Source organism: Neovison vison, chromosome 7 (genome assembly GCF_020171115.1).
Source record: "Neovison vison isolate M4711 chromosome 7, ASM_NN_V1, whole genome shotgun sequence".
NCBI classification, from domain to species: domain Eukaryota; kingdom Metazoa; phylum Chordata; class Mammalia; order Carnivora; family Mustelidae; genus Neogale; species Neogale vison.
Window position 1 is genome coordinate 137,554,228 of NC_058097.1, and position 26,252 is coordinate 137,580,479.

The following is a 26,252-nucleotide window of genomic DNA, read 5'->3' on the forward strand; positions in this document are numbered from 1 at the left end:
CACTAAAACATAGTTAAAATTTACTGAACATTCAGCTTTTACGGTTACCTGCCTTAGAGCTATACCAGTATTTCACACTGAAACTTTGAAAATTGTACCTTTGAAAATTCAGTAAAATGCAATTTAACCAATGTTTATTCAGGAATGATTACACAGAGAACACAGAGGAAGTATTGAAACAGTAATAGTTAATATTTATTGAAGATTTACTATGTACCACATACTGCATCTTCATGACCACCTTATGCATTAAGTACTATCATTATCATCCTAGTTTTATAGGTAAGAAAATCGAGGTTCAAGAAGATGAAGCAAATCCCCCAGGATCACACAGCTAATTACTGGCAGAGGAGGGACCCAAACCGCGAAGCATCTGACTGCAAAGAGAAAGCTCTCAGCTTCCATACAAAGAACTTGTAGTGTATATTGGCAAAATACTCAGATGAAAACCCCACGCGGTGACCTTGGTTTCTATCCCTTATTTTATCCCTTACTTATTTTATTGTGCAAAGTAAGGTGTTAAATAACGTATTCGTGCAGCTCACTCTGAAAACCTGCTATGAACATCAGGGTCAACCCCTAAAATATAAAAAGGCACTTAGCTAACTCTGATGCCTGAAGAGAAAAAGGGCGTCTTCCAGTCCAGTCCATATCACCTGAATGCTGCTTGATGGGTCTCCACGTTCACCCTTTACAAGCCAGTCTTTTAGATTCGGAACCGAGCCCCAGGTTCAAGCTAAGGAGAATTAAATCCACCTGCTCCGAGAAGTGCAGATTCCTAACATGAGCGGCCTGCGTGGGACAACTGGTGGGACCTGGACGGAGAAACACTGGCGTTTGGGTCGGAATCCACATGCAGCCTCCCCGCCCAGTGAACGCGGGCTCTGTCATCTGAACGATGACACAGGTAAGTGCGCCGCAGTGACAGACTGCGCAAGCCAGCCACTCTAACAGGGGATCCACAAAGAAGGCAAATTACCCCTCTTTCGGGGCAAGGCTCAGTGAATCGGGAAGGGGTGCTGGAGGCTTACTCTGAGCTGCGGGGAGGAGGGGTGGAGTGGTGAAACTTTGTGAGACGGGGACAGGGAGCGGAAGAGAACCAACGTTTGCTGAGAATGGCCTGTCGGTCTCACCGATCACCTTCACAGAAGCCTTCATATGGAAACAAAAAGTAACCCAAACTCTAGTGCATTCCTCAAGATGCCTCCAGAAAGCGAATGATTTTTGTTCCACTGAGGAATAAAACTGTCGACAGAGGAGAATACTCTTTTTTCCCATTATGGAAGTGGGCTGGGACTGTGGCGAAGTCCATGAGGAAGCAGTAGGCCACGCTCATTACAGTTGAACAAGCTTGGAGCCCAAGAAGCGAAGGAGCCAGAGGAGCAGGGGTCAGAAGGCGTGGGGGCCGCTGAAAGGGCCAGATGGGCGAATCACACCGCGGACAAAGAACTCTCCCCTTCGACTGCTGGGCCACTGCCCTGACCTCCCAACAAACACCCAGGGCACAAATTTGTTCCCCCTTATCAGCTGCTTAGCTCAGCAGCTGCTGCCATGAATTTCTGTTTCCGCGTCCTGCTTTTTACGAACAGTTGCCTTTTTGTCTAACTTTTGTGTGAGGAGGGAGGAGGCCGACGGGCCAGGAGCATAATGGAGAGATGGCGCGGTCGCTGTTCAGAGGACTGAGGGCTTGAATGGAGTGTTTCAAGAGGGGCAGAAAATAGATTTTTTTTTTTTTTTCTTAAACAACCTCTGGGAAATCCGGAGGCCTAGAGAACACATATGAAGTGCTGGTTATTCATTCTCTCCCCAGTCACTCTGATCAAGGGCATTTTCTTCTTGGGATTTCTGTTGCAGGGCGGAAGCAGTGGGCATGTGTGAATGGATTATAGATTGTTTGTGCCGAAACCAGCCATGAAAATAAGAGCTGGCCCGTAGGCCAGGCTGGGAAGGGAGCAGACCTGTCGAGGATTAGTGCGGAAATAAGTGAGAATCAGGCAGGGAGTCTGATGAGAAAGAAATACTGTACACTGTATCCTTTGCTCTGGAAGCAATTACGTGTGGTACCACAACTCCTTGGGTAGAAACCTGAATGGGTTTATAAACAAGGATTTCAAAGTGTTTTTGTGATAACAGGATACAGGGATAATGGAGTCTGGTGGCCACTTCTATGAGAAAAGTGGGTACTTCAAAGATACCCATTTCTTGTGAAAATTAGGTATTAAAAATTATGGCAGTGCAACAGAAGGGCAGGGAAATGGAATGCAATGAAGTAGAAAAATAAGAAACATGTTTTCTTCTATTCTCTTATCCAACAAAATGACTGTTTGATTTTCAGAATGTCAGGGAACTGTTTATGCCCACTGGATCGGACAAGGGGAGGGTGGCAGGGAGGTGGAGAGAGGAAAAAGAAGAGAGGGAAAATCAGTCACCCTGGAAACAACCCCAAAGGAAGGGTCAGTGTCTCCGTGGCCCCTCTCCTCCACATCCATTTCTAACTCATGCCCTTTGCACTACGTTGGCCTTCCCCATTCATGTGGATCAAACGCGGTCCAGTGGGCATTTGTTGCAAAGAAACCTGTGCTAGGTATGGTGTAAGATACAAGGTTGATGAGTTAACAGTGAGGATGATAACTGGGGATCAGATGACCTCGGTACATTTGGAGCTCACTGGTACCAGGCCTCACTAAGCACTTCCCAAACAGAAGCCCTTAGTATCCTGGAGTGTGCCAGGGCCTCTGGAGCCTGGGTTAAATCCTGGTCCACTTCAGAGAGTTATTTGACTTCTCCAGGTTTTATTCTGTCATCTGTAAAATGGAGACAATAATGGTACCCGTATCAAGCAGGGTCCAGTCAGGATTTAACAGAAAGAACTGGTTTCACGGGTACTTCAGGGCTGAATGAGAAGGGAGTTTTGAAGCAATCACAGAGGGTAGCCTCAGTAAGCAGCTCCCACCTCTAAGGCTGGAGGAACCAAGGGAAGAGGCCTGGACGGCTAAGAAGCTACACCTGTAGAGGAGAAGACCCCTAAAGTTTATGGGGGCCTGTGAAGCTTGTTATAGAATGTGGGAGGACAGTGGAGGCTGCATCTGCTTCTGATGCTGGGGGGTTGGGGAGTGAGGGGATACTGAAAGGCAAAAAAAAAAAAAGCAAACCCAGAGAAAGGAGGCAATGCCCCCCTCTGGCCTTCCATCTCTCTCTCTCTCTCTCTCTCTCTCTCTCTCTCTCGTGCCCCCTATTGGCAGAAATTAATAGGAAACTTGAATCCAAAGAACTGCTTTACAGAGTCCAAGCACCGGCAATACACCAGAGGATAAAAAAGAAGATCTAGAGCTGAGAGAAATAGCTTAAAAACAAGCTCAGTATTTTATAAAAATATGATGGCATTACATGAGTTGATACTTATAAAGCACTAGAACATGCCTGGCATGTGGAAGTACATTTTAATGTGCTTTAAAAAAAAACAAATAAATACATTAATCCACCAAAAACCAATGTAGGAAGTCATATTAGAATCCCAGTTTTATTCACGAAGATGACAGGGTTTAAAGAGGTCACATAAAGTGCCCAGGGTTATACAAACTCGTCATTGGTGAAGTCAAGACTGTCTGAATGCGAAGCTGTTGCTTTTACTTCTCTGAGCCCCACTGAAGTGCGGAAAAGACAAGCACGTAAGTCAATTACTTCACAGAGAGACAGACTATAAAAGCGCAATAGGACAGCTGCAAATAACAGACTTTGGGGAGCATGCAGAAGACAGAAAAGCTGCTGTGGGCTGGGGAATCTGGGCACACTTACCTGCTGGGGGATGTGGTGTCTGAGTGAAGCCGGGGAGAAAGGACAGGGTCTAACTGGCAAGTGCCAGAAGCAGAAGAAACTACTTGAGCTAAGTCCCAGAGTGCAGGCATGCGTGCCGAGTCTGAGGACTGGGACAAAAATGTTCCTGATCGTTCTCCTTTGGCATAAACAGTAGAGCTGAAGTATCTCTGAATATAATATAAATTCTATTAAATATAGTAGAATTTAATGGGAATTAAAGAGTTCTTTTAGGGCAACCATGAACATGAAATGTTGTGTAGAATATTACACATTTGTGAAACAATGGGATTAGCCAAAAATTAATGAATTTTTAATGCACCTCCATTTTTTTAAACCCATACGTAGAGACATTAAGATCTGCTTACAAAAGACAAATGGTTTTGTTTCAAGATAGCTGACTGGACTAAAACTCTTAATTTGAAGCCATTACAATATCCTTTCAGCAGTACACCAAATTTGGTTTTAATCAAGTCCACTTCTTGGAAGGTTATGCACATATTTGGTTCACTCCCATTTTATTTAATTCAACAAAGTGAATGCATTCTTGGTGCCAGGCGCTGTCTCAGGTATTGAATATGCAAAGAATTGCAAATGGTGGTTCCAGCCCTCAAGGAGCTCAATCCAGTAGGGTAACGGATAGCTATGCAAATCTTGGGAATCCAAAATGGAAAAGCAAAGGTACTAAGTGCACTGGGAATATGGAAGTGGCCAGGGAGGATGGGAATGGAATTCCTTTCCAGCCACCCCAGGAAGCAACATCACAACCATGGCAGTAAATGGGACGTGCAGGGAGAGAGGCCAAAACAAATTATGGAGACTCATTAGTTTTATCTAGTGCTGGACCAGATCACAGCAAGGCTAGCTAAGGAAGTCAGATTTGTAGGGAGTTGGAAGAAGTTCTGGAAAGTTTCTATGACTTGAACCTTGTCTCTGTATCCTATGGTTAGCTGTAAAAGTAAAGAAATTGTCCTAAAAGCAGAGATGGAAACCATGCATGCCAATAGTAAGAGCTAACGGTGTCTGAGCATCCACTCTATGCCAAACACTTTAATATAAAATGAGTATTATATCTAGACATGTAGTTTTTTAGTCCCCAGGAACCCATTTTCCCCTTCTTCCTTGTAGTAGAATATGTGCCTTTCCCATTACAGACAATATTTTTCCAGGCTTCCCTGTAGTTTGACTGTGACTTAGTTTTCATCAATAGAATGTGAGTAAAAGTCATGTAGGTAACTTACACGTCACTTCCCCAAAGAAGTGCCCTTCGCTTCCTTTTTCCCCCTTTCCACTGGCTGGAAAGCCCATGTAGTTTCAAGTGCTTCTGGGCACAGTAGGACACCTGGACAAAGGACATGGGCTCCTGAACAGCTCTGTGGCAGAGAGCCCTCACCTCCTCTTGCTACTGCCTTCTGCTGCTAGGACCTCTTCTTTCCTGCAGCCAAAGATCAAACACACACGAAAGAAAGACAACATTGCTAGAATTATGTCTGAGTTAAGAAAGGAAAGGCCACAGATGGGGACATGTGAGAGACTCTCATACTATGTGAACTGTGCATGCTTCAGTGAATAGATTATATAAAAATTATATTGGCTTGTTTGGAGCTTTTGTTGTTTCTGTCCTGGCTTCCAGTACAGTTTCAAATGACTGAGGTTTACCTATGAAGTGTTCTCCAGGTGAGAGAAAGGTCATTGTATCAAGCCAGGCAGGCTCATTCAACAAACAGGTTTTGACCATTTGCTGTGTGTCAGGAATCAAAGATGAAAATACACCCAGACACACAATCTCACCTCTCAAGATTTGTTGGAGAGAGGCCAACAGACAAATGGTTTTGTTTCAAGATAGCTGACTGGACTAAAACTCTTAATTTGAAGCCATTACAATATCCTTTCAGCAGTACACCAAATTTGGTTTTAATCAAGTCCACTTCTTGGAAGGTTATGCACATATTTGGTTCACTCCCATTTTATTTAATTCAACAAAGTGAATGCATTCTTGGTGCCAGGCGCTGGCACCAAGTGAGATGATGTGCACATATAAAAACAGTATTGGGGCGCCTGGGTGGCTCAGTGGGTTAAGGCCTCTGCCTTCGGCTCAGGTCATGGTCCCGGGGTCCTGGGATCGAGGCCCGCATCGGGCTCTCTGCTCCGCGGGGAGCCTGCCTCTCTGCCTGCTTGTGGTCTCTGTCTGTCAAATAAAAACAAACAAACAAACAAACAAACAAAACAGTATTGAGAGGAAGGTATCAACTCAAACTGTTTGTTTGTTTGTTTGTTTCAATCATGTATTGGCTTACGTAGATCTGCAGTTCAAGGGTTCACCATGTCTGCCGCTGCCCCTGCCTAGATTCAGGATCCTCTCCTCTCCCTTAGGAAGAATCTCCTTCAGTCTTCTTTACGGTCCAATCTTTATGAAAGTGGTTGTCCCTTTCCTTCATTCACCCAACTATCAGTTGGACAAAATTATATAAAATTCACTTAGCTCACACCCTGAGCTGAGAAGTGAAGATACAGACGTTTACAGGCAAAGAGCCTTTCCACATGAAACTTACATTCTAGATGGAGACAGACAATAAATAATTAGAGAAATGAGCTAATGACTGGCTGTGGCAAGTTCTGTGAGGGGAAAAATCCTTCTCTCTATAGTCCCTCGTGGAGGCTGACATTGAATGAAGTGGAAGAAAGGCCTTCAGTTGACAGTTTTATGGAGACCAGAGAGAATGAACACTGTAAGTAGAGGTGACAGCAAGTACAAAGGCCCTGGGGTGGGAAGAAATTGGATGGGATGGAAACACAGGAAAGAGCAAGTGTGGTTAGAGTGCAGTGAGAGAGAGAGTGGGATAGGGTTCACCCTATCTTCAGATTCACCCGAAGAAGTTCATTTTCTTCAGGTTCACCCGAAGAAGTTGCAGAAGGCAGGCTGTGGGATAACCTATAGATATCCAAAAGAGTTTGGATTTTATTCTACATACAATGAAATGTTTGCTTTAAAAAGAATCTCCTGGCTACTATGTGGGCAAAGTATAAAGTTAAATTCAGGACTAGATGGACCTCAGGTCCTTGTCTGTCCACAGCAATCCATGCCTGGGCTCCACAAGGTACGCAGGAGGCCTTTTGGTAACTGTAGATCCTGTATCAGTGATGTCCCATAGAACTTCCCGCAAAGATGTAAATGTTCCATATCTGTGCTATCCAATCCCAAGCTGCTAGACAGGGCCTCTTGAGCACATGAAATGAGGCTAGGTGTGACTGAGGAAATGGATTTTTAAAATTTTATTCCATTTAAATTATTTAAATTTATAGATCCACATGTGGCTAATGGCTATTGTACTGTGCCATGCAAAGCAACACTGGGTGTCTGGGGATTTCAGCTTTGAAACCCAAAGCCAGGGCCTTCCTGCAAAGGTGAGTGAGCAGAGGGCATGTTACTCCCTAAACGCTAACACCCTCTGTGCGTTCAGCTTGTCAAGATGGAGATGATCAGGAGGCATTCTGAGCTTCATTTTGCCCCTGGGGAGGCACGTGCACAGGGTTAAGAGGCGCCCCACGGGCGTCCTCAGGGGAAGTCCCGCACTGCGAAAAAAGGTTTGGGGACCTCTCTTTCCAGAACGCATAAGCCCTGCGCTCTCGCGGCCGCGGGTGCGGTGCAGCCATTGGCAGGAGGAGAACATCGGACCGCAGCGCCTTGCCCCGCCTGCGACACCCGCACCGGGCGCAGGACAGGTGGGCTGGGGAAGGAAGGATCCGCGAGCCGCCGAGCGACGTTGGAGGTTCGGGGCCCCTCGCCGCGCAGTTGCCTCTTCCTCGCGGGGATGGGGGCGGGGGTGGCGCGGGCGGTCACCCGCACCGGATCTGCTTCCCGGGCTTGCTTTCGCTTTGGCGGGGGCTTGGCTAGGCCTGCGCACCGCAAGCTAGCGGAGAGAGCCGCGCAGGTGGCGGCCAAGGACGGGCGGAGGCTGGTGCCTTTCGCCCTTCAGGACCCGCTGCCTTCTCCCGAGGAGGCGTCCCGGTCTCTGACTCGGTGCCCTGAAGCGCGCGTGGCTCCTGGTTGGCCGTCAGGCACCCCTGACCTTGGTTTCTCCCCTGTGCCAGGTCTGCTCAAGGACCATGGGCGCCACGCTGGGCACGGGCGCGCGGCAGGCGCTCCTTCGGGGCCAGGCCTGCGGCGGCGTCCCGCGCTGGACGCCCTCCGCGTCCGCCCGCGGCTGCCACTCCAAATCCGGCCCGGCTCGCTCCGTGCCCCTGAAGAAGCGCGGATACGATGTCACCAGAAACCCGCATCTCAACAAGGTAACGGTCCCGGAGGGTAGGGTGGCCCTAGTCGCTGTCCTGTGGCGGGCCGGGAGGGGCGCCCCGCCTCCTGGGTCTGGGCTGGATCCTCCCAGGCGCCCTTCCAGAGGTTTTCCATTTTTGTCCTGCAGAGGCTTCGCGTTTGTCGGTTTGGCTCCCTCCCCTCCTTGCTCTTCTGCGCGGAAAGCGGTGACCGGTAGTGCAGGGAGCCTCATCGCTTCCACAAGAACAATAAAGACTGGTTAAGGTCCTCTGACCAATCTGACCTGTGGTCGGAGCTCCGCCTGAGGTTAGCCAATTCTGTTGGTCGCGGGTAGTTCATTTAGCCTCTGTCAAGCACGTTTTCTTATCTGTAAATGAGAGACAGTGGTAGTGAGATTTAGAGAAAAAATGGAGGCAGAGTTCTTAGCATAGGACCTGACACCCAGTGAGAACAAATGTCAGCTACGGTTATAACTGTTATTCTGAGAAAAAGATCATTTTTGAGAGCTGGGGGGAAAAGGAAGGCTAAAATTACAGAACTTTTAGACCTTAATGGCCATCAAAGATCCTAATTCAAACCTCTCCTTTTATAGATGAGAAAACAAAACAAGGAAAACTAGCTCAAGGTCACCAGCTAGTTAGTTCTGGCCCTGCCACTGGAATCCGGAGCGTGGTGCTGAAGATTCTGGAAGTAGAGTTTAGTATTACTGGAGTAAAAGCCCTGGAAGCAAAGAGACCTAGATTTAAGTCCTGTCTCCCGACACCTCCTCAAATTAACTTGGGCATCTCATTTAATATTCAGGTTCAACTTTCTCCTGCCTAACATGGATATAGTGACAGAATCACCATTCTTACCTCATCTGGTTATTGTGACAATCAAATGAATTACTAAACTTGAAATACTATTTTAAACTATATAGAGTGCTTGATAAATAGGTAATCACTACAAAATAAAATTTTTAATAATTTTTTTGACTCAGAATTGTGAAATGCAAGTGAGAAAACACATGTGGAAAGGTTTTTTTGAGAAATAATAATATTATACAGATGCTAAGTATTAGGATTATTTTCTACAGAATTAATAGAAGAAGCTAAGGGAAAAAAAAATCTTTCAACCTCTGCTTATTGCACTACTCCTTGGTCCCCCCCAAAAGACTGTAAATCTTTTGTATATTAATACTTTGGGATACTTAAAGTGTAATTGCTTTGGTAGCAAACTGGCTTGACCAACAGATACCTTTTACTAAATATGTAGAGAAAGGATTGCAGGCAAGGCTTGACCCTGCAGTGCAGATGGCGTCTCTAAGGATGCAGGTTCTCTCTGGCTCTCTGTTCTGCTTCTTCAGTGTCAGCTTCGTCCTCACGCTTCAGGCAGTGGAGTCTTTCACCTCAATGCTGGCATAATCTCCTATCTCCTTTTCCCACACCGCACTGTGCAAAGATAGAAAGACACTTTCTTTGGGAAAGGAGGATACTTTCTGAAGCCTCAGAGAAAGAGTCCTTTTGTCTCATTGACTCTGATTGAATTCCCTTCCTATTCTCAAACCAATTTTCCTAATTTAAGCCAGTCAGGGCTCACCCCCGAAATTAAAGAGAAAGTTTAAGGTAGGACCACTCCAGCTGGTTTAGAGTAAGAGGATGGGATTCCTCCACAGCAAATCTGTGTCCTGTCATCAGACAAAGAAGGGATCGGTACTGGAAAGCAAAACAATAAATTCCCACTACAGACTCCAGGGGTTTTGATAATACTTGCCTTAGAAGTACTGGCATATTATCAGTCACCACTTACTGCTTTGGGACTAGTTTAAAAAAAATAAAGGAAGGGCTTGAATGTCTTCTTTTTTAGCCCTAAGTTTGGGGCTCCTTAAAAACACTCTTCTCTTGTCCCTGATATAATTTTTTCCCCTCCTAAATAGTAAAAGTGGGTCGTTGTCCATAAATCTAGGGGATCGGACCCTTTCGTAATGTTCCAAAATCTTTGTATGTCCCTGAAGTCCGTTGATGCTGGTCTGGGGTGAGGCGGATATCTGGGGTGATGCAGAGGGCTGGAGGAGGAGCAGTGGAAGGAGAAGCAGGGCAGGGAGCTGCTGAGGTCGCCCTTCACTTCCCTCTGGAGCATCCCTCTTGCTGTTCCGCTGACCTACAGCACTCCGAGAGAGTGGGCTCTTTCCATCAGCCAGCTGGGGAGACCTGCTGAGTTAAACAGAACAACTGAGGTTATCACTGAGAACATAAGAGAATGACAGCTTGGCAGGGAACTGCACTTAGAGGTGGGTCTGTGGGTGGATCCCCATCCCCCCAGGGCAGGGGCTGTGTTTCATGCATTTGTGGTGGCACAGGGTAGTTGCTGAAAGATCTAGCAAGGCCATGAACATGAGTATTAGCATTACATTCTTGCAGTGTGTTTACTAGATTCTTTTTAATTTTTGTCTTTAACTATTTTTTTAAATTGATGTGTGGTTGACATACAGTATATTAGTGTCAGGTGCAGTTGTTGCCAGAGGTGAGGTAGGTGGGGGGATGGGTGAAATAGGTGAAGGAGATTAAGAGGTGCAGACTTCCAGTTATAAAATAAGTAAGTCACAGAGATGTAAAGTGTATGTGTTCACTAGATTTGCATCCCACATTATGAGTATTCTTCGATTGCATGTTTAAAAATTTTTAATTTAAATTCAATTTATTTAACATATACTATATTATTAATTTCAGGGGGTAGAATTTAATGATTCATCAGTTGCATACAAATGCCCAGTGCTCATTCCGTCAAGTGCCCTCCTTAATGCCTGTCACCCAGTTACCCCATCCTCCCCCCCACCTCCCCTCCAGCAATCCTCAGTTTGTTCCCTGAGTTAAGAGTCTCTTTTGGTTTGCCTCCCTCTCTGTTTTTATCTTATTTTATTTTTTCTTCCCTTCCCCTGTGTTCATCCATTTTGTTTCTTAAATTCTGCATATGAGTAAAATCATATGGTATTTGTCTTTCTCTGATTTATTTTGCTTAGCATAATAGTCTCTAGTTCCATCCACATCATTGCAAATGGCAAGATTTCATTCTTTTTGATGGCTGAGTAATATTCCTGTGTGTGTGTGTGTGTGTGTGTGTGTGTGTACACACACCACATCTTTTTTATCCATTCATCTCTCAACGGACATCTGGGCTTTAGATAGGTCAGGAGAGACATGTAAGAAGCTTGAGGGCAGAGCATTGTCAGGAGGTGGAATTCTCCAGAAGAATAGCTGCTAAATAGACTAAGCACCACCGCTGTTCTATAATGAATGGGTCTGGTTCCTGCTCTGTCATAATCTCACTGTGAGATCCGTGACAAGCTCAGGGACCCCTCTGCCCTTGTCACACCACTGTTGTAAGGATCATGGGAGATGCCTGGGAAATCATTTTGAAAACTGTGGTGAGATAATCAGATGATCATGTGGACACTTCCCAGAGCTGGGGCTGGAGGAGCCTGTAGAGAAGACCTAGTCTGGAAGTTTTCAGATTACGGGTCACAAATTGTGGGACATGAAGTTAGCTTAGTGGGTCTCACAAGCATTTTAATTTTTTTAAAGTGGGTTAGAATAGAATTTAAAAACAGCAAATGCATTAAACGTAATAAAGAAGAGTGTTAAATCAGCATGTGAAATGCTGATCTTCACTGTGGATTTTTGTTTAAAAAAACAAAACCTTTTGAACATCGTTGTTCTCATTCAACACGTCAGTTTCAGATGAGGGAACAGACTGAGAAAGTCAAGTAACCCCACAGAGACTGTCATTTGTTGCAGAAGTGGGCAGAAGCAGCCCGCCTCCTGAATTTCAGGCCAGTGAACAGCGATGACATTTCCCATGTACATCTGCTTTGGCTGATTTAGACGGATTCCTAATAATGACAGGGTTGGAACTAGATGATTCTGAGTTCCCTGCAGGAGTCTGTGTTTTCTAAGTCATACAAATGCACTGGTACATCAATTTTTATTTCCTTTTTCACTCCTACCATTCATCTCAGATTTGCACTAGATCTTTTCTATTATCCATGGTGACTGTGGCAACAGAGCAGAGCTTTCATTCTGTATTACAAGATGTCAGCCATATTTTACTTACATTAAATAGGCAACGATGTACTCCATTTCATCGTCATAGGCAGGTATCATCCCCATTCTGTTCAGGTAGCAAATGGGCCTTCAGACCATTTCTGGGCTCAACTTACCTATAGCCTCTCTTAGGAAGGGCTGTCCTATTCCCTGCTCCTGAAACAAGATTTGAGCATCCCCCCCACCAACCCACTTGTCTTATTGCTCTGTGTTCGTTTCCTTTTGGCCCTGAGCACCTGTTATAAGATCTGGTTGGTGTTTCTTCCACCCTGGGCCCTGGGTACCCTGCAGACGGTCTCTCTCTGACACATGATATTCTCTATATCTGACTTGAGATGCTCAATGAATATTTGCTCTTGAAATGACCTCAATTGAGTCATGACCCCTTTGCTATCAATGCCATTAATCCTACTGCCACTACTTTATAGTTAGCCTGATGCCCTCATTGTCTGAAAAAATGCCTACCAATGGCCTGTTTGAAGGAAAAATACCTCCTTGGCTCTTATCTCCCCACACTTAAGGACATTTCACTGCACAAGTCTGTTATTTCCCAGAGCATATCAACCTCCTCCTTTGACCCACATGCCAGTGATGGATTTTTGCCTTCTACCACCCACCACCTGCTTCTTGGCAGTTTTTCTTCTTGGACTTGATACGCAGGGAAAGAATGAGCAAGAAGAGTGTTTAGATCACCATGATCACGCGCCTGTGCCTTTCAGGCCGTGGGACCTCCGAGCTGCAGGGCCCTGTAGGTGACCACCTTCCTATGTGGACTTGGCGCCTGGAGGTCACTGAACGTGCAGAGGTCCAGTGGCCAGCGCTGTGGCATTGGCTGCACGTCTGAGGTGGCACGGGTTTTAGCTCCATCTTCTGTACACAGTGGTGAGTCATTAGATTCTTATTTGGTGCCAGCTTAGAACTTGACCTTGCCTCCTTTGCATGAGGGGAATCTGTCCCACACGTGGCTCATCGATCTGTCAGGAGATGGTGGCTGGGGGTATGGAGATCGAGCAGTTTGTTGGGGATACTGCTTTCTGTCCCCAAAGCAGACAGCATAATGTACCTTCGTGAGACCCGTACTTCGGGCAGGATGTTGAATTGGGCCCCCCTGACTGACAGAGAAACAGTGGGTTCTTTTCTTTTTTTTTTTTTTCAATAGCTAACAAGTTTACTAATTCATTTTTAAGCTTAAGATTACAGAAAATCTCTTCTCAGTTTGTGAATGATTGCAGCGATGGTCCCAATGTTTTATCCATCCTGTATCCATCGTTTTTACCATGTAACCTCATACTCTTTTACCACTGGGATCAGAGTGTCCTACTATATCAATTGACACTGAGTTCAACCATGTGATTTGAAGCAGTGGGCTCTTAAGTCAACACTGTTTCCATGATGTATCAGTTCATTCTACACTGGCGCCTCTTGTACCTTGACTCAGGATGTTGAAGTGCAAATATTGTTCCAGTATTTTAAGAACCAACAAGCAGAGGCAGGTTGAAATTAAATCCTACCTTGTTGACTACTGTTCTGGCTTCATGGGACTGATAGCCTTTGGTGTCAGGGCTTTGTGCTTGGAGTGGCTAATGGAACCTGTATTCGTTTGGCCAAAGTTTAGGCAGCTGTAAGGAAGCAAACCCCAATACGGAGACTTAAATGAGATAGAAGTGTGTTTCTCTAATCAACAAGCCTGGATAGACAACAGCAGGTCAGTGTGTGGCCTGACGTTGTTGCTCTGTGTGTTGCTACGTTCTGTGGTCCAAGATGGCTGCCCTAGCCTCTGCCAACGATTCCACACAGAAACCAGAGGGAAGGGGAAATGCCTCTTGAGGGCACAATCTGAACATTGCAGGTATCGTTTTCACTCCCACTCAGCTAGCCAGAACTTGATCATAGGCTGCAGCTAGCTGCAAGAGAACCTGGGAAATGGAGTCTGTAGCCTGGGGTCCGTATGTGCAGCTAACATTTCTACACCATTAAGGATATTGGGGAAACTGCCACAAAATGTTTCTCTTTTAACTTTTTTTTTTAAAAACTCTTTTAACTTTTAACGTTTTTAGTGTCAACTTTACCCCAAACTTTAAAATCCATCCATTTCTCTCCATTCCTGCTACCTCCAGCCCTGTCCATCCCTTCATCATCTCGTGTCTAGATTTTGCAGGAGCCTGCTCATTGATCTGCCACCTTCCCATCGTCTTCCTTCGGATTCTCAGAACCACATCTTGGGAGGTTAAAACCTGGCACACATCCTTAACCACTCTCCTTCCTTCAGACCCCATATCCAGTCCTCCAAATAGTTCTTTTGCTCTATTTTTGGACGAGGTCTGGAATCCAGCCCCCGCTCACCATGGCTCCCACCCTGACCTAAGCCACCGACGTTTCTTGGCTGGGTAACTGCAGGGGCCTCCTCGCTGCTGTCCTTGCTTCCCTCTGAGCTCCTCTTATTTACTTGTGCACGGCAGCCAGCACCTCTTGAGCACGGCAGCCAGCGTGATCCTTTTAAAACCGTTTGACCATGTCACTCTTCTGCTCAAACCCCACAGTCAGAGTGCTTAGAACAGCTTGCCTCATTGGACCCCCCTGACCTCGTCTTTGCTGCTGCTCAGCCTCACTTGCTGCCAGCTGGCCTCCCTGCTGTTCCTCACACACCCTCAGCATGCTCCTGCCTCAAGTCTTTGCACTGGCTGTTCCCCCTTCCTTGAACGCATGTCCCCTCAATTGCCACATGTTAACTCCCTCACTTTCTTCAAGGCTTCTCCCTTTCTCAGTGAGACCCACTCTGCCCCACCAGATGTCCTTGTGAATGCCCTGCACTTTTCTTGGCCCTCCTTAATGTGGAGGGTTTTGATACTTCCTAATGTATTATTGAATTACCTTACTGAAAATATCCTTGTTTATTGTTTGCATTTCCTCATGACGATGTAAGCTCCGTTTGGGCAGGCATTCTTGTCTTATTTGTTCATTGATGTATCTGAGGCACTCAGAACAGTGCCTGGCCCGTATGTGGCACTCAATAAATAGTTATTGGATGAGTGAGTCATTCAGAGACTTCTGCTGAGGCTTCTTCCTCTCATCCCTTCCCTTCACCTCCCTTTTCACCAAATCCCCTGTCTTTCACCCTGGTAACTCTTCTTCCCCAGGGCCCCCCTTTGCAGTGTTGATATGCCCAGGATCACCTCTATCTGGATTGTAGATCACCAGGGCTAAGTAAATAACTTTCAGACCAACTTTTGGAAGTTCATGCATCTCACTCCGGTGACATTTGTATTCTGTGGAAATCCCACAAAATAGTCTTATTTCAAGCTTTGCCTGCATACCATTAGTTTTGTCTAGAGGCAGTATGTTTATTTTCATGTAATAAAATGTTAACACAGGGACCCTGCCACCTGTTCTAAAAATGATTGTAAACAGCAAAATCTAGTTCATGGAAATAGCAACGCTGGAGGGCACATGCCATACAGAAATACATGTGTTCTGGCTCAGACTTGGGCCAGCTGGCCTCTAGGCCAGTCTAACTCCAGGCTGTCAAGGTGGGGTGTCTGTAGATGCTTTTTCGGGCTCATCCCCAGTCTCCCTGTTTCCAGCTTCTCTTGGTCCTCTTGGACCTTTGTAAGCTCTGGGGCTATGGCTTTATTTTACTTGGCATTTTTGTCATTTCTACCAAAGGTTTATCATCTACCCTCTTCTTTCCAAATGCCAGTTTTGTAGTGAGAGGGCAGAAAAAGGTCTTTCATTCATAGGGCCCCTGCAAGGGGATCACTCATGTGCGGCACTTCTGTTTGCAAAGACATGGACTATAGTCCGCTTCCAGACCTTCACTTTGATGTGTAGAAAGTACATTGGGAAATCCTTTGGGGTGGAGTCCGACTGCCCGTCTGATGCAGAACACAAAAGATGCTCTATGATGGTGCGATGAAAATCTGAGGGATACCCTCCTGTTGGGGTGCTGAGGTCAGTGGTTAAAAGCATGCCTTCATTCTGTACCCAGATGGTTGCCTGGCAGCCTGCTTACAACACAGCACTGACCAAAAGGACTCAGTAAGGAGTAGAATATACCCAGTCATTTGAGGAGAGGGATTTTTTGATGGAAAGATCGTCAGCTTTGAGAAACTTGAAAAGAGAAAATCAAAGCTGCATTTGCTTTTAAAAGTTGTATTGAAAGCTGGAGGGACTAAAGAATTGAATTGAATGATTAGCAACTTGAGAATATTATTTTTTTAAAGCATTTTGTCTGGATTCTGTGCCACTGTTGGAAAGCAGAGCTACATGATGCCCAGAGCACACTTGATCCTGAAACATACTCCCTTGAGGTGTGGAACTCGGAGGGGGCAGACTCTGGTAGTTCCTTTGGGTCCTTTTCACTTTGCTCTTTCAAAAAACAGAAGGAGGGTGCTACCGTCTGCACAAGTTCGTATCCCTCCTGAGCTCCTGAGATGTCCCATGACTTTCCCAATAAGAGAAAGGAAGCCAAGTGCCTTCACATCTGAAGAGGAGCTGGGTCTCCACTCACAGTAGACAGTCTCTACTCCCTCTTTCTCTGGTTTCTGAGGGATGTGGTGAGTTTTTCAAGCCAGATTCCTTCTGTACCAAATTTCCTTCCCTAGGGGAATGTCTTGTGGAGGGAATTTAAGGAATAATGATAGGAATAGCATTTTTTTAGGACATGCAATGTGCCCAGAATTGTTCTAAACAGTTTCTGTGCATTAACTCATTTCATATACCATAGTGTTGTGATGTATGCTCTTACATTCCAGATGAGGAAACTGAGGCCCAAGGAGGTTGGCTAGGTTACCTAACTCACCCAAGATCATAGTGGCAGAGCTGCATCTCGAACCCAGGCCATCTGGTTGTAGGTCCACATCCTCCCCCACTGTGATGCACAACCACTTCTGGGCTCCAAGTGCCCTATCTCTTGAGACTGGCACGTGGAGTCTGATGGCTCTGGACCATTTCCTGTCATGGGCCTTTGACGGACTGTTAGCCCTTCCACCGGCTCTGTTAGATCAGACTCCGGGAGTTGGAGAGAACTTCAAGGATCATTGGATGCCTTCTCTTCACCCTTTAAATGTGTGTAATTCTCCAAAGACTCCTTTATTTATCAAAGTTATTCAGTCAACATTTGCTCCATATCTGTTCTTTTTTAGGCAGTGGAAACCCAGTGGTGAATACAACCCTTCTTTGGCCTTCAAGGAGCCTATAGTGTAAACAGGGTGATGGTGGAACCAGTTAGGAAGCAGGAAGTTCAATTCAGAAGGTCTGTGTAATGGGAGGTGCATAGGTACTCGTGCTCTCTGGGGCCACCTCTCCACTCCAGCTTCCTCGATGAGCCACATGGAAGTGACTCATTCATTCCTCCCACTCCTTCGGCATTTAGCTTATGTGGTCACGGCTCTCTCCCACATTTGGTCTCAGTCTACAGACACAGTGTGCATGACTGTCTTCATTTCGGTGTCATCTTCAGAGCCAGGACCACGTCTGAGGCATTGCCATGGCCAGCCACAATGGCTTCTTCGTAGTGTACCTTCAATAACAATTAGTTAGATGGATCCCTTTCCCCTTCCCCCTGGACAGGTCAGAAACCACTATGGCGAAGACAGATAATATGCAACCCCATTGGCCATCTCTTCTAAAAAGATGGAGACAATATAAATTATATTTCGATTCTCCTTGGGAGTTTGAGGATTTTGAAAGTGAAGGGAAATCTTTTATTCTGATCATAGAAGTTTCGGGAATCTACTGCTTTAAGAGAATCTCCTGTTCTGATGGCCTGCCTGAAGTATGTCATCTAAGGGACAGAACGCTTACAATAAGATTCTTTATTCTAGTCCTTTGAAGACACTAGATTTAGGCCTGCTGTAACTAACAGCAGGTTAAGGGGTTTTGGAGGTTGAAGGAACATAGCTCAAATCGATTGCGTGTGGCCTCCCAGGGCCATGGCCTGTGACTAGGTGTTATGCAGCAGAGCACACAGGCTACCATTGAGGGGCTGGACCCAGAAAAACCCAAGGTTCCTGCTCCAACTCTCATTCACTAGATCTGGGACCTTGAAAAGGCCATTTCATTTCTCTGAGTCTCAGTTTCTCATCCGGGAATGGGAGGGATAACAAAATATACCTATCTCACAAGGGTGCTCTAATGTTTAAATGAAATAATGTATGTCAAGCATATTGTAAGTGCTTGGTTTCTCCGTCAACCCATGTCTTTGAAGTTTCTACTCCATTCTGAACACAAGGCATCACCCTGGAGCGTGTGGACCAGCCCTCTTAGAGCATCTAGTCCCAAGGAGAAGGGAGGAGCAAGAGATCCAAACTCATCTTAAGTCGGTATGCATGCTTCCGATTTTGGCAGAGGTTTGCTAAGAGAGGAATGAGTCAAGGAAGAGGCACGCTGGGTGGAGGCACAATAATTTCTCTGTACTTGATGGAGCTTAAGCTGGATGTTCTAGATATTTGTCTGAAAGAAACTTGAGTAAAAATGTCTGTAGCAGCAGAAAACTCAAGGGCCATTTGAAGAGCTGGTACTTCTGAAAGTTGAAACTAGGGTCGAAGGGAGTGGCCACCATCATACCCTGCAGGAATCCTGGGACTTTGTCCCAATATTTTGGCACATCCTAACCAAGGTTTTAAAAACTGACTCTGAAAAACAAATCCAAATTTAGCTCATCTGTTTATCTGCCAGTCTGTCTTTGTAACATGCCTCTGTCCTTCTATCACTATAGCACACTCAGTCTCCCGAGATTATGGTATCAAGACAGCAAGACAAGAGCACGTCAGCTCTGGCAGTTTAGCATAAAAGTTAAAATGTTGCTTCAAATCCAGCTAAATCGGGCATGGCGCACCTCCCCGAGCTGGCGGCCAGACCGGGCGGGGAGCCTAAGCAAGTCCTACCGTCTCCACACACTTGGCTGTGGGTGATTAATAAATACTGGCATTAAAAATATTTTAAATGAGGATCCTCCCTCTGTTAGAATCAGAATGAACGTGCCTCCAAAGACTATTCACAAATCACCGGTCCAGCCCTCCGTCTTGGAACAGACAATATCCTAACACGTACCACGATTTTACAGGGAGGGTTTCCGAGACCCAGACAGCCTGCCTAGGAAGTGAGTTGAGGCGGCCCCTGGCCCTTCTTGGGTGGTGTCTGTGTCCCTTAGACCTGCTGCCTTTGAACGGGAGCACTTCGCTTGCCCTCGGAAAATAGCGCCTGAATCCGCCTCACCGACTTCCGTGGAGGGCCTTTGAGTCTCCCCATGGAAAGGAGATGCTTAAATATTGACATTGTCCTATGTTGCTCATCTGACCATGTGCTGGTGCAGCTCCTGCTGTCAGCCCTCGGGGGTCCGTTTCTGAAGAGCAGACCCGCTCCCGACTCCCACCACCTTCACTTGAGGTGTTGCGTTTCCCTCTGCAGTATCGCGATGGTGAAGACAATGCGTTTGACAAAACGCTTGCCCCTCATGTCACGCTCTCCCTTCTTACCTCTTTTATTTTTGGTCTTTTCCACCCCATGATTATTTGTTTTGACTAGTAAGATCTCTTCAGGTCACAGGACAGTGAATAGCAATGCTATTGCCACCTGATAAAACAGGCACAGATATAGATGGTGTGGGAAACAAAACAAAACAAAACCCTATTCACGGCCATTTTTAGAAATGGGCTTTGAAATCCGCCCATCGGAGCTGAAAGATTTCCACTGTTCTCACACTCCAGGAGCTGGCAGCGCTTCTCCTCGCATCTCAGGAGCCTTGGGAGCCGCCTAGCTGTGTCTGTGGGGATGATGGCACAGGTGCAGGTGGGGCGCCTGCCAGGAGGCGCTGGGAGCAAGGGCCTGCCAAGCAGAGGGACCGTCCGGCCTCCAGGAAGCCACCCAGGCGCAGGGCCTTGAGCATCCTCAGCTGCTCCTTTGTTGAGTGAGCTGATCGGTGTTCCAGTGTTCCATGACCTTCTACTGGTCAACTGGACACTGAGTCAAGTGTGTCTTCTGGAACTCATGATTGCTGGAGTGATAATATTAGAAATAATAATAATAATAGACACGTACAGAATGCCTACCCTCCCAGGTACTCTTATAGATGCTTTACGTATATTCTTGCCAAGTGGAGAAAAAAGGGTGAAGAAAGTCAACTTTTCCTGTAACTCTCTGTGAGAGAGATAGCAAGTCAATGAACAGAAGTATCAGGCAGTTGTTGGTGGTGGAGGGGAAATGAGCAGGGTCCATTTGAGGAAAGAACAGAGGGTTGACTTCGGCGGAGGGAAGACCTCTCAAGGAGACGATATTTGCAAAGGTCCCTAATGTAAGAGGGGAAACCAGGATAAGAGTGTTTTGGGCAGAGGGAACGGTGCCTGCAGAGTCTGGAGGCAGCAAGCAGCTTGGCCTGGAAGATTCTGAGCACAGACAACATGCACTCCAGCGGGAGCATGATGAGCAAGGGGAGGGGGCCGTCTGAAATCCAGGTGGAGAGGACCTCGGGGCCAGAGCGTGCCGGGCCATGGCATCTGTGGGCCTAGCTTCATTCCCAGAACAGCAGGACACTCTTAAATGTTTCTAAGCGAGGAGGTGATATAAGTGGATTTATGTCAATGAAAGATCTGTGGAGAACAGGTTGGAGCACCAGAGTTGAAGCAGGAAGACCAGAAGGGGCTGCGGAAGCAATGGGTGCAAGAAAAGATGGGGCTGGCACGTGGGGGGTGGCAGGGCAGAGGAGAGAAGTGGCTGGATTGGAAATGGAGTTTGAAGGTGCAACGGATGGGACAGGACCCTGTGTCCTCCTCCTTTAGTTTCGCCAGGACTCCATCCTGCATTTTTCCCTGTCACACCGCCTACCCTCCATGCAGCTGCCCTCTCCCCCACCCCCGCCGTGTACTGCCGTACCTCCTATCCCTCCTCAGCACACCTCATAACACCTCATAATTATAAGGAAGTAGGAGGTTGGTGTTTTACCTTTGGAGCTTAGGAAGTACTTCTTGATGCGTCATCTCATTAGATCCTCACAAAAACCTTGAGTCAGGCATTTGTTTTCTAAGCGGGGGAGACCAGGGCCCAGAGAACACAAGTGAGTCTCTCAGACCATGAAGGGAAACAATGAAGGGATCGATTCAGATCCTCTGAGACTTCACTGGTTTATTAAACAAACATCTGTGGTGCACCTTTTGTGTCCCAGGTACTGTGCAGGGTTTGAAAAAGAATGAGATGCATCAGTCGTGATCCTTGCCCTCAGGGAACTTACGGTTCAGACTTAAAACCTCATAAATGTAATGCAGTGTGATAGGTTTTATAGTACATTAAAAATGTGCTATTAATAATGTCCCGTGGAGAGAAAGAAGGGTGAAGTTTCTTAAAGTGGATGACCTTTGATCCTTCTTATTACAGTGTGTTCCATAAAGTGAAAAGGGAAATCTGCTCTGATTTGTCTCCTAACTACTTAATTTTCTTGCTGTGTCAGGGCAAATATCTATAGGATATAAAGGGGTTCCCTGGGTGGACAGAGTAGGGGAAAGGCGTCCTGAGCAAATAAGGCAAAATGTCATGGCATGTGAGGCAGTGTGGTAATTCTGAAGGACAGAGTGTGTAGGGTGTGGAGGCTGGAGAGCAGGGCAGGGGTCAGACTTGGGTGGGACTCTGGGGCTGCTGCTTGGCTGCCTGAAGAGTTTGACCTTTATCCTGAAGGGCGGGGGTGGGGGGTGGGGGGGTGGACCTCTTGAATGTGACGCTAGGGGATTGGAGCAGTAGGCAGATCCCTCTGGCCAGCGGAGGGCACAAGAGCAGAGTCTCGTTAAGAAGGAGTTCATTACTGAATGGGAGATGAGGAGGGCCTGATATGGTGCTGGTGAGGTGGACACAGACGTGAGAGGTGCCAAGGAAGCAGAAGTCTGCATCCGTTCCAGAATTCCTTGAGTTCCATCATAGCAGTAAAAGTCCAAGATTTATTGTCAGTATCCCAGAAAAACAAATGGAAACCTAATATTTATCCATCAGGAATTTACACAGCTTAATCAGGATATTATATTCCTTTGTCTTTGCCTAGAATTAAACAGAGTAAAACTATTAACACTGGTTATCTTATACCAGGATCAGAAATTCCGCTTGGCTTACACGTTGTATGTCTTAAACATTGAAGAATTATTGTAAGTGCAGGATTTCTCAAAACATGAAATTCCACAAGGAGTACTTTGGCACTGGGGAAAATTACTAATGAGGAATTGCTAACTTGGGCTTGCTTTATTTTAAGTGTTTTACTCTGAATACTGGTGTGTGACTGGCCTTTATCTAGCTAACCATGGTCACCTTAGCCCACATTTTTGTCATTATGGAGACATTGCCCTACCTCCCATATGGTAATTGCCATCTCTGCCCTTCCCCCACCACAAAGATTGGGCGAGACTATTTTAACACCTACAGGAGTCCAAGGGCCTTGCTTTTTCTTTCATGTTTTCCTTCAGTCCCCTGGAAAAACAGTAACTCCTCACATAGAAAATGGAAAGAATATTCTTTGTTTGAAAAGTGTATTTTCTCGATGAGAATTTCCTTCCTCTGTTTTGGTTTTGTTTTTGAGACGACTTAGGTGGAATAGAAACAAGGATTTGAGATTCATGCCATATGAGCCTTCCACAGATTTGGCCCTCCACGGGCAGTGTTGCTGCTTTCACCGTTGGATTGAACTTTAGCTCATCTTTTTCTTTGCTGAGTGCTGGTTTGTCTTTATGGACCATGATTCCTGGAGAAGGAAAATAGAAAGTCACAAGTTTATAGGAATTTTTTTCTTTTGGGGGGGAGCTAATTCCACCCAGTATCCGTCACTCGTCTAGGTAAAAAGCTATTTTAAAGATTTTAAAGAGGTGAAGTTTTAAAAGAATCAGCAGCACAGATACCCCAGTAAGCCAACTCTTGTTTTTCCTACATTCTTCGGCGTCATCTGGGCAAAGCCCTCTGTCACATGTTATGACTATAATCATGAAACTATGAACATCATAGAAAAAGTCCAATGATGAAAACAAGCTTTCCAAAATGAGAATTCTTGGGAGGCTAATAGTCTTATAGTTCTTGCAGAATTGTAAAAGATCTTTGGTCAAACCCACTGGATCCAACCATGGGTTTCCCAAGACTTTGATCTTGGGAAACTCACTGTGTCCTATCGCTGCAGTGGTCGTCTTTAATTCTCTTCTTCTTCAAAGGAGTGAATTTTTATAATGGGGCCTAACTCTGTAAGCATTTCATAATATTGTAGCTTCAAAGAAGGAAGGCTGTAAACACATTTGCATCCACTTAGCTGATGGTTTGTAGATCTGAGGGACTCTTCGTTCCTTGCGTTCCACAGGGAAAGCATTTATTTCATTGGTTTTGCCTCTGAAGTGGAGTTCCCAACAACCCACTCAGAGAGGAAATGCTACAGTAATATCTTTGGTAGAAAAACGTCTTCTGATGTACTTGCTCTGGTGTTTGTGGTATAATTCTACCTCTGCCTTAAACGTTTTATTAGTTTTACTGCCACTTTTTTGTTTTCCATACCAAGTGAGTAGGACTTTTCTCCTACTTCCTTCTTGTCTTCTTGGTGTCAGGATGTGGTATTTAGCCCCCTAGAGTTGCATAGGGGTCACTAAAAATTATACTTAATTTAGATACATATTACACATTCATGCTTTTGAAATGTTCTAACGTGTGCCTTTCATGGATCCCCGTGAAACAGAAATCAGATCATGTATGCCTGGTTGACTCCCCAGTTGTTGAGAATGGTGATACTAGCCTCTGGGGTTCAGAAACCCTCTCTTCCCCATTTCTTCCCATCAGAACTAAGGGCTTAAGTCTGGAGGCAAGATCCTGGGGCTAAGGTGTAAGGGAAAGATGTATCCCAAAGTAGCAATAGGAGAGACACCAAGCCAGGAAGGAGAGAAGTGGGGAGTGGGGAGGTGGGCCAGTGGTGAAGGCCAAGAAGAATTGAGTTGTGTGTCTTGTTAGAGACCATAATAATAGGAAGAGCATGACAGACAGGAAGAGAGGTGAAGAGGGAGGAATGAGGATCAAGGTCCATGATAGGTAAGGTAGGATAGTTCAAGGTCAGAATGAATGACTGCTGGCTGCCTATGGAGCATTAGCATTTTGGTGGGTCTGGGAACCTCTGAAGAGGTAAGGCAGCTTCTTAAGAAAGCCAGACTGGGCTGAGCAGCTGCAGATGGCCCAGTGAGTGCAGGAGGCCTGAGGTCCCAGATGGCGTCATTTGAGCACACAGTGGTCTCGGGCTCAAGCTGTTGCCCAGCCTTGGGCTCACAGCCACTCACCTCTGCATACTGTGGCAGTTGCCCTGCACAGCTGCAGTTTGAAGGACATCAGACACCCCCTGCCCCCACCGAAGTTCAAGGATATAAGACCCAGAGGCCCTCTAGCTTTGGGAAACCCCATAGTCTGCTCTTTTTTGTTTCCATAATGTGGTAGCCATCAGGGTCAGAAGCTAATATGTTCTGTGGATCTCCACCAAGCCTGAATTCTCTTATTGTGGGAGCCGGTATACCAGAGATGTCCTTGGAAGAGTCTTGTCTAAGCACCAGAAAGCTGTCCCACAGTCTTGTTTTGTTGTCTCTTCTCTCTATATCAAGGACTTCTCAAATTGTTATCATTCACCTGTACCCCCATCTTACTAGTGAAGGAATGCTAGAAGTTAGGGCAGAAACCTACAGGTGGTTGTGGATTGACCTTGAGGCCAGAGGTCAGTTCTGGCCTCACATCCACTCTCTCTCTGCCCACTGGCAGATGTTCAGACCACAGGCCCAAAGGTGAGTTCTGATTCCCATCAGCTCCACTCGCTCCGTTCCCTTATACCTCCAACGAACCTCACCCGCCTCCAGTCACCCACCCAACCACAGAGAACCAGAGGACTGTATCACCACTCTCTGCCATCTTGGAAACTTTGAATCACATGACTCTTAGAGCAAAGCTGTGTTTCTAGCTTAATTTGAAAGAATATTCTCATTTCTTTCCCCTTAAGGGTTCCTGCTTCATTTTCATGCCTGTGAGCATTTTCGTCTGTAGAAAACAGAGGGGAATTCTGTCCATGACTTCACTGAGATCAGCATGGCTAAGTTTATGAATTCTTTTTTTTTTCCTTTGAGGAAAGGTCAGCTTTGGATCCAGACACAATAGAAAGCTCAGGTCTAGGATTCTGGGATTTGAACACCACACAAGGGCATCCTCTGAGTCCTTTTTAGGGAAGTCGTCATTTATATCCTAGCTCAGATGTATGCTTCTGTGCCAGCAGTAATCGGTTACAACAACATGTGGGGGAGATGTTTCTCCTTGGGACAAATATTTGGGTGGGAGGTTTGTGTTTCAAGATACTGAGCACTAATGGTAAATAAAGCCATTTTGCTGTGATTCAATCACATCTTACTCATTCTCTTGTAGGATCGTGTGGAGGGAGATTATGTACATTGGGGAGACGCAGGTCATGCTTTCCCATTGAATAGATCTGTTAAAGGAAAAGGCATTATTTCCTTCCCAGCTTCTTTTTAGACTCAGATGAGAATAGAAATCTCATTATTAAAAAAGAACAAAAACAAGAATAACAAGCCTTATGGGAAAGCCCTGACTCCTGAGACAGGAAACCTCAGGCTCATAGAGCAAGGTGAACGCTGGCTAGGGAGAGAAGAGCTGAGCAGCCATCCTTCTTGGCTGTGGATCCTTCATGGGGCCCGGGACAGGATCCACACCCATCTCCCAGCTTCTGTTTCTGGAGGTCAGGAGATGATTGCTTCCAAGTCTCCTTCCGGGCTGACATTCAAAATGGGCTCCATGAGGGTGATTTCCTCAGGGGCTTTCCAGCCAGGGGAGAAGGTAGAGCCATTCACATTTTGGCGAGGAGGGGAGCGGGGAAGGGTCCTTGGAGGAACTCTGGTTTTGGAGTTCCTAGAGGGACATGGGTTTGCATCCCGCCCTTGCCACTTACCTGCTGTGTGATCTTAGTTAGGCTACTAGATCTTTCTCTCCCCGCCTCTCGTGTCTGCAAACCGTGGCTAACCATCCCAACTTCCCAGAGTTGTTTTCAGTATTAAATAAAAAAGGAGGTAACATCTCTCTAAAGTGCTTGCTTAACCCAGCACCTG

General features: G+C 46.1%; 1 protein-coding gene across 1 annotated transcript in view; it reads left to right on the forward strand.

The window, feature by feature from the left end:
• Positions 1–7,920: 7,920 nt before the first annotated feature.
• ME3 (malic enzyme 3) overlaps positions 7,921–26,252 on the forward strand; it is a 219,064-nt gene continuing 200,732 nt past the window's right edge. Inside the window, exon 1 of the mRNA XM_044258358.1 lies at positions 7,921–8,103. Coding sequence (XP_044114293.1) covers positions 7,921–8,103 — 183 coding nt within the window. The remainder of the gene's footprint in view (positions 8,104–26,252) is intronic.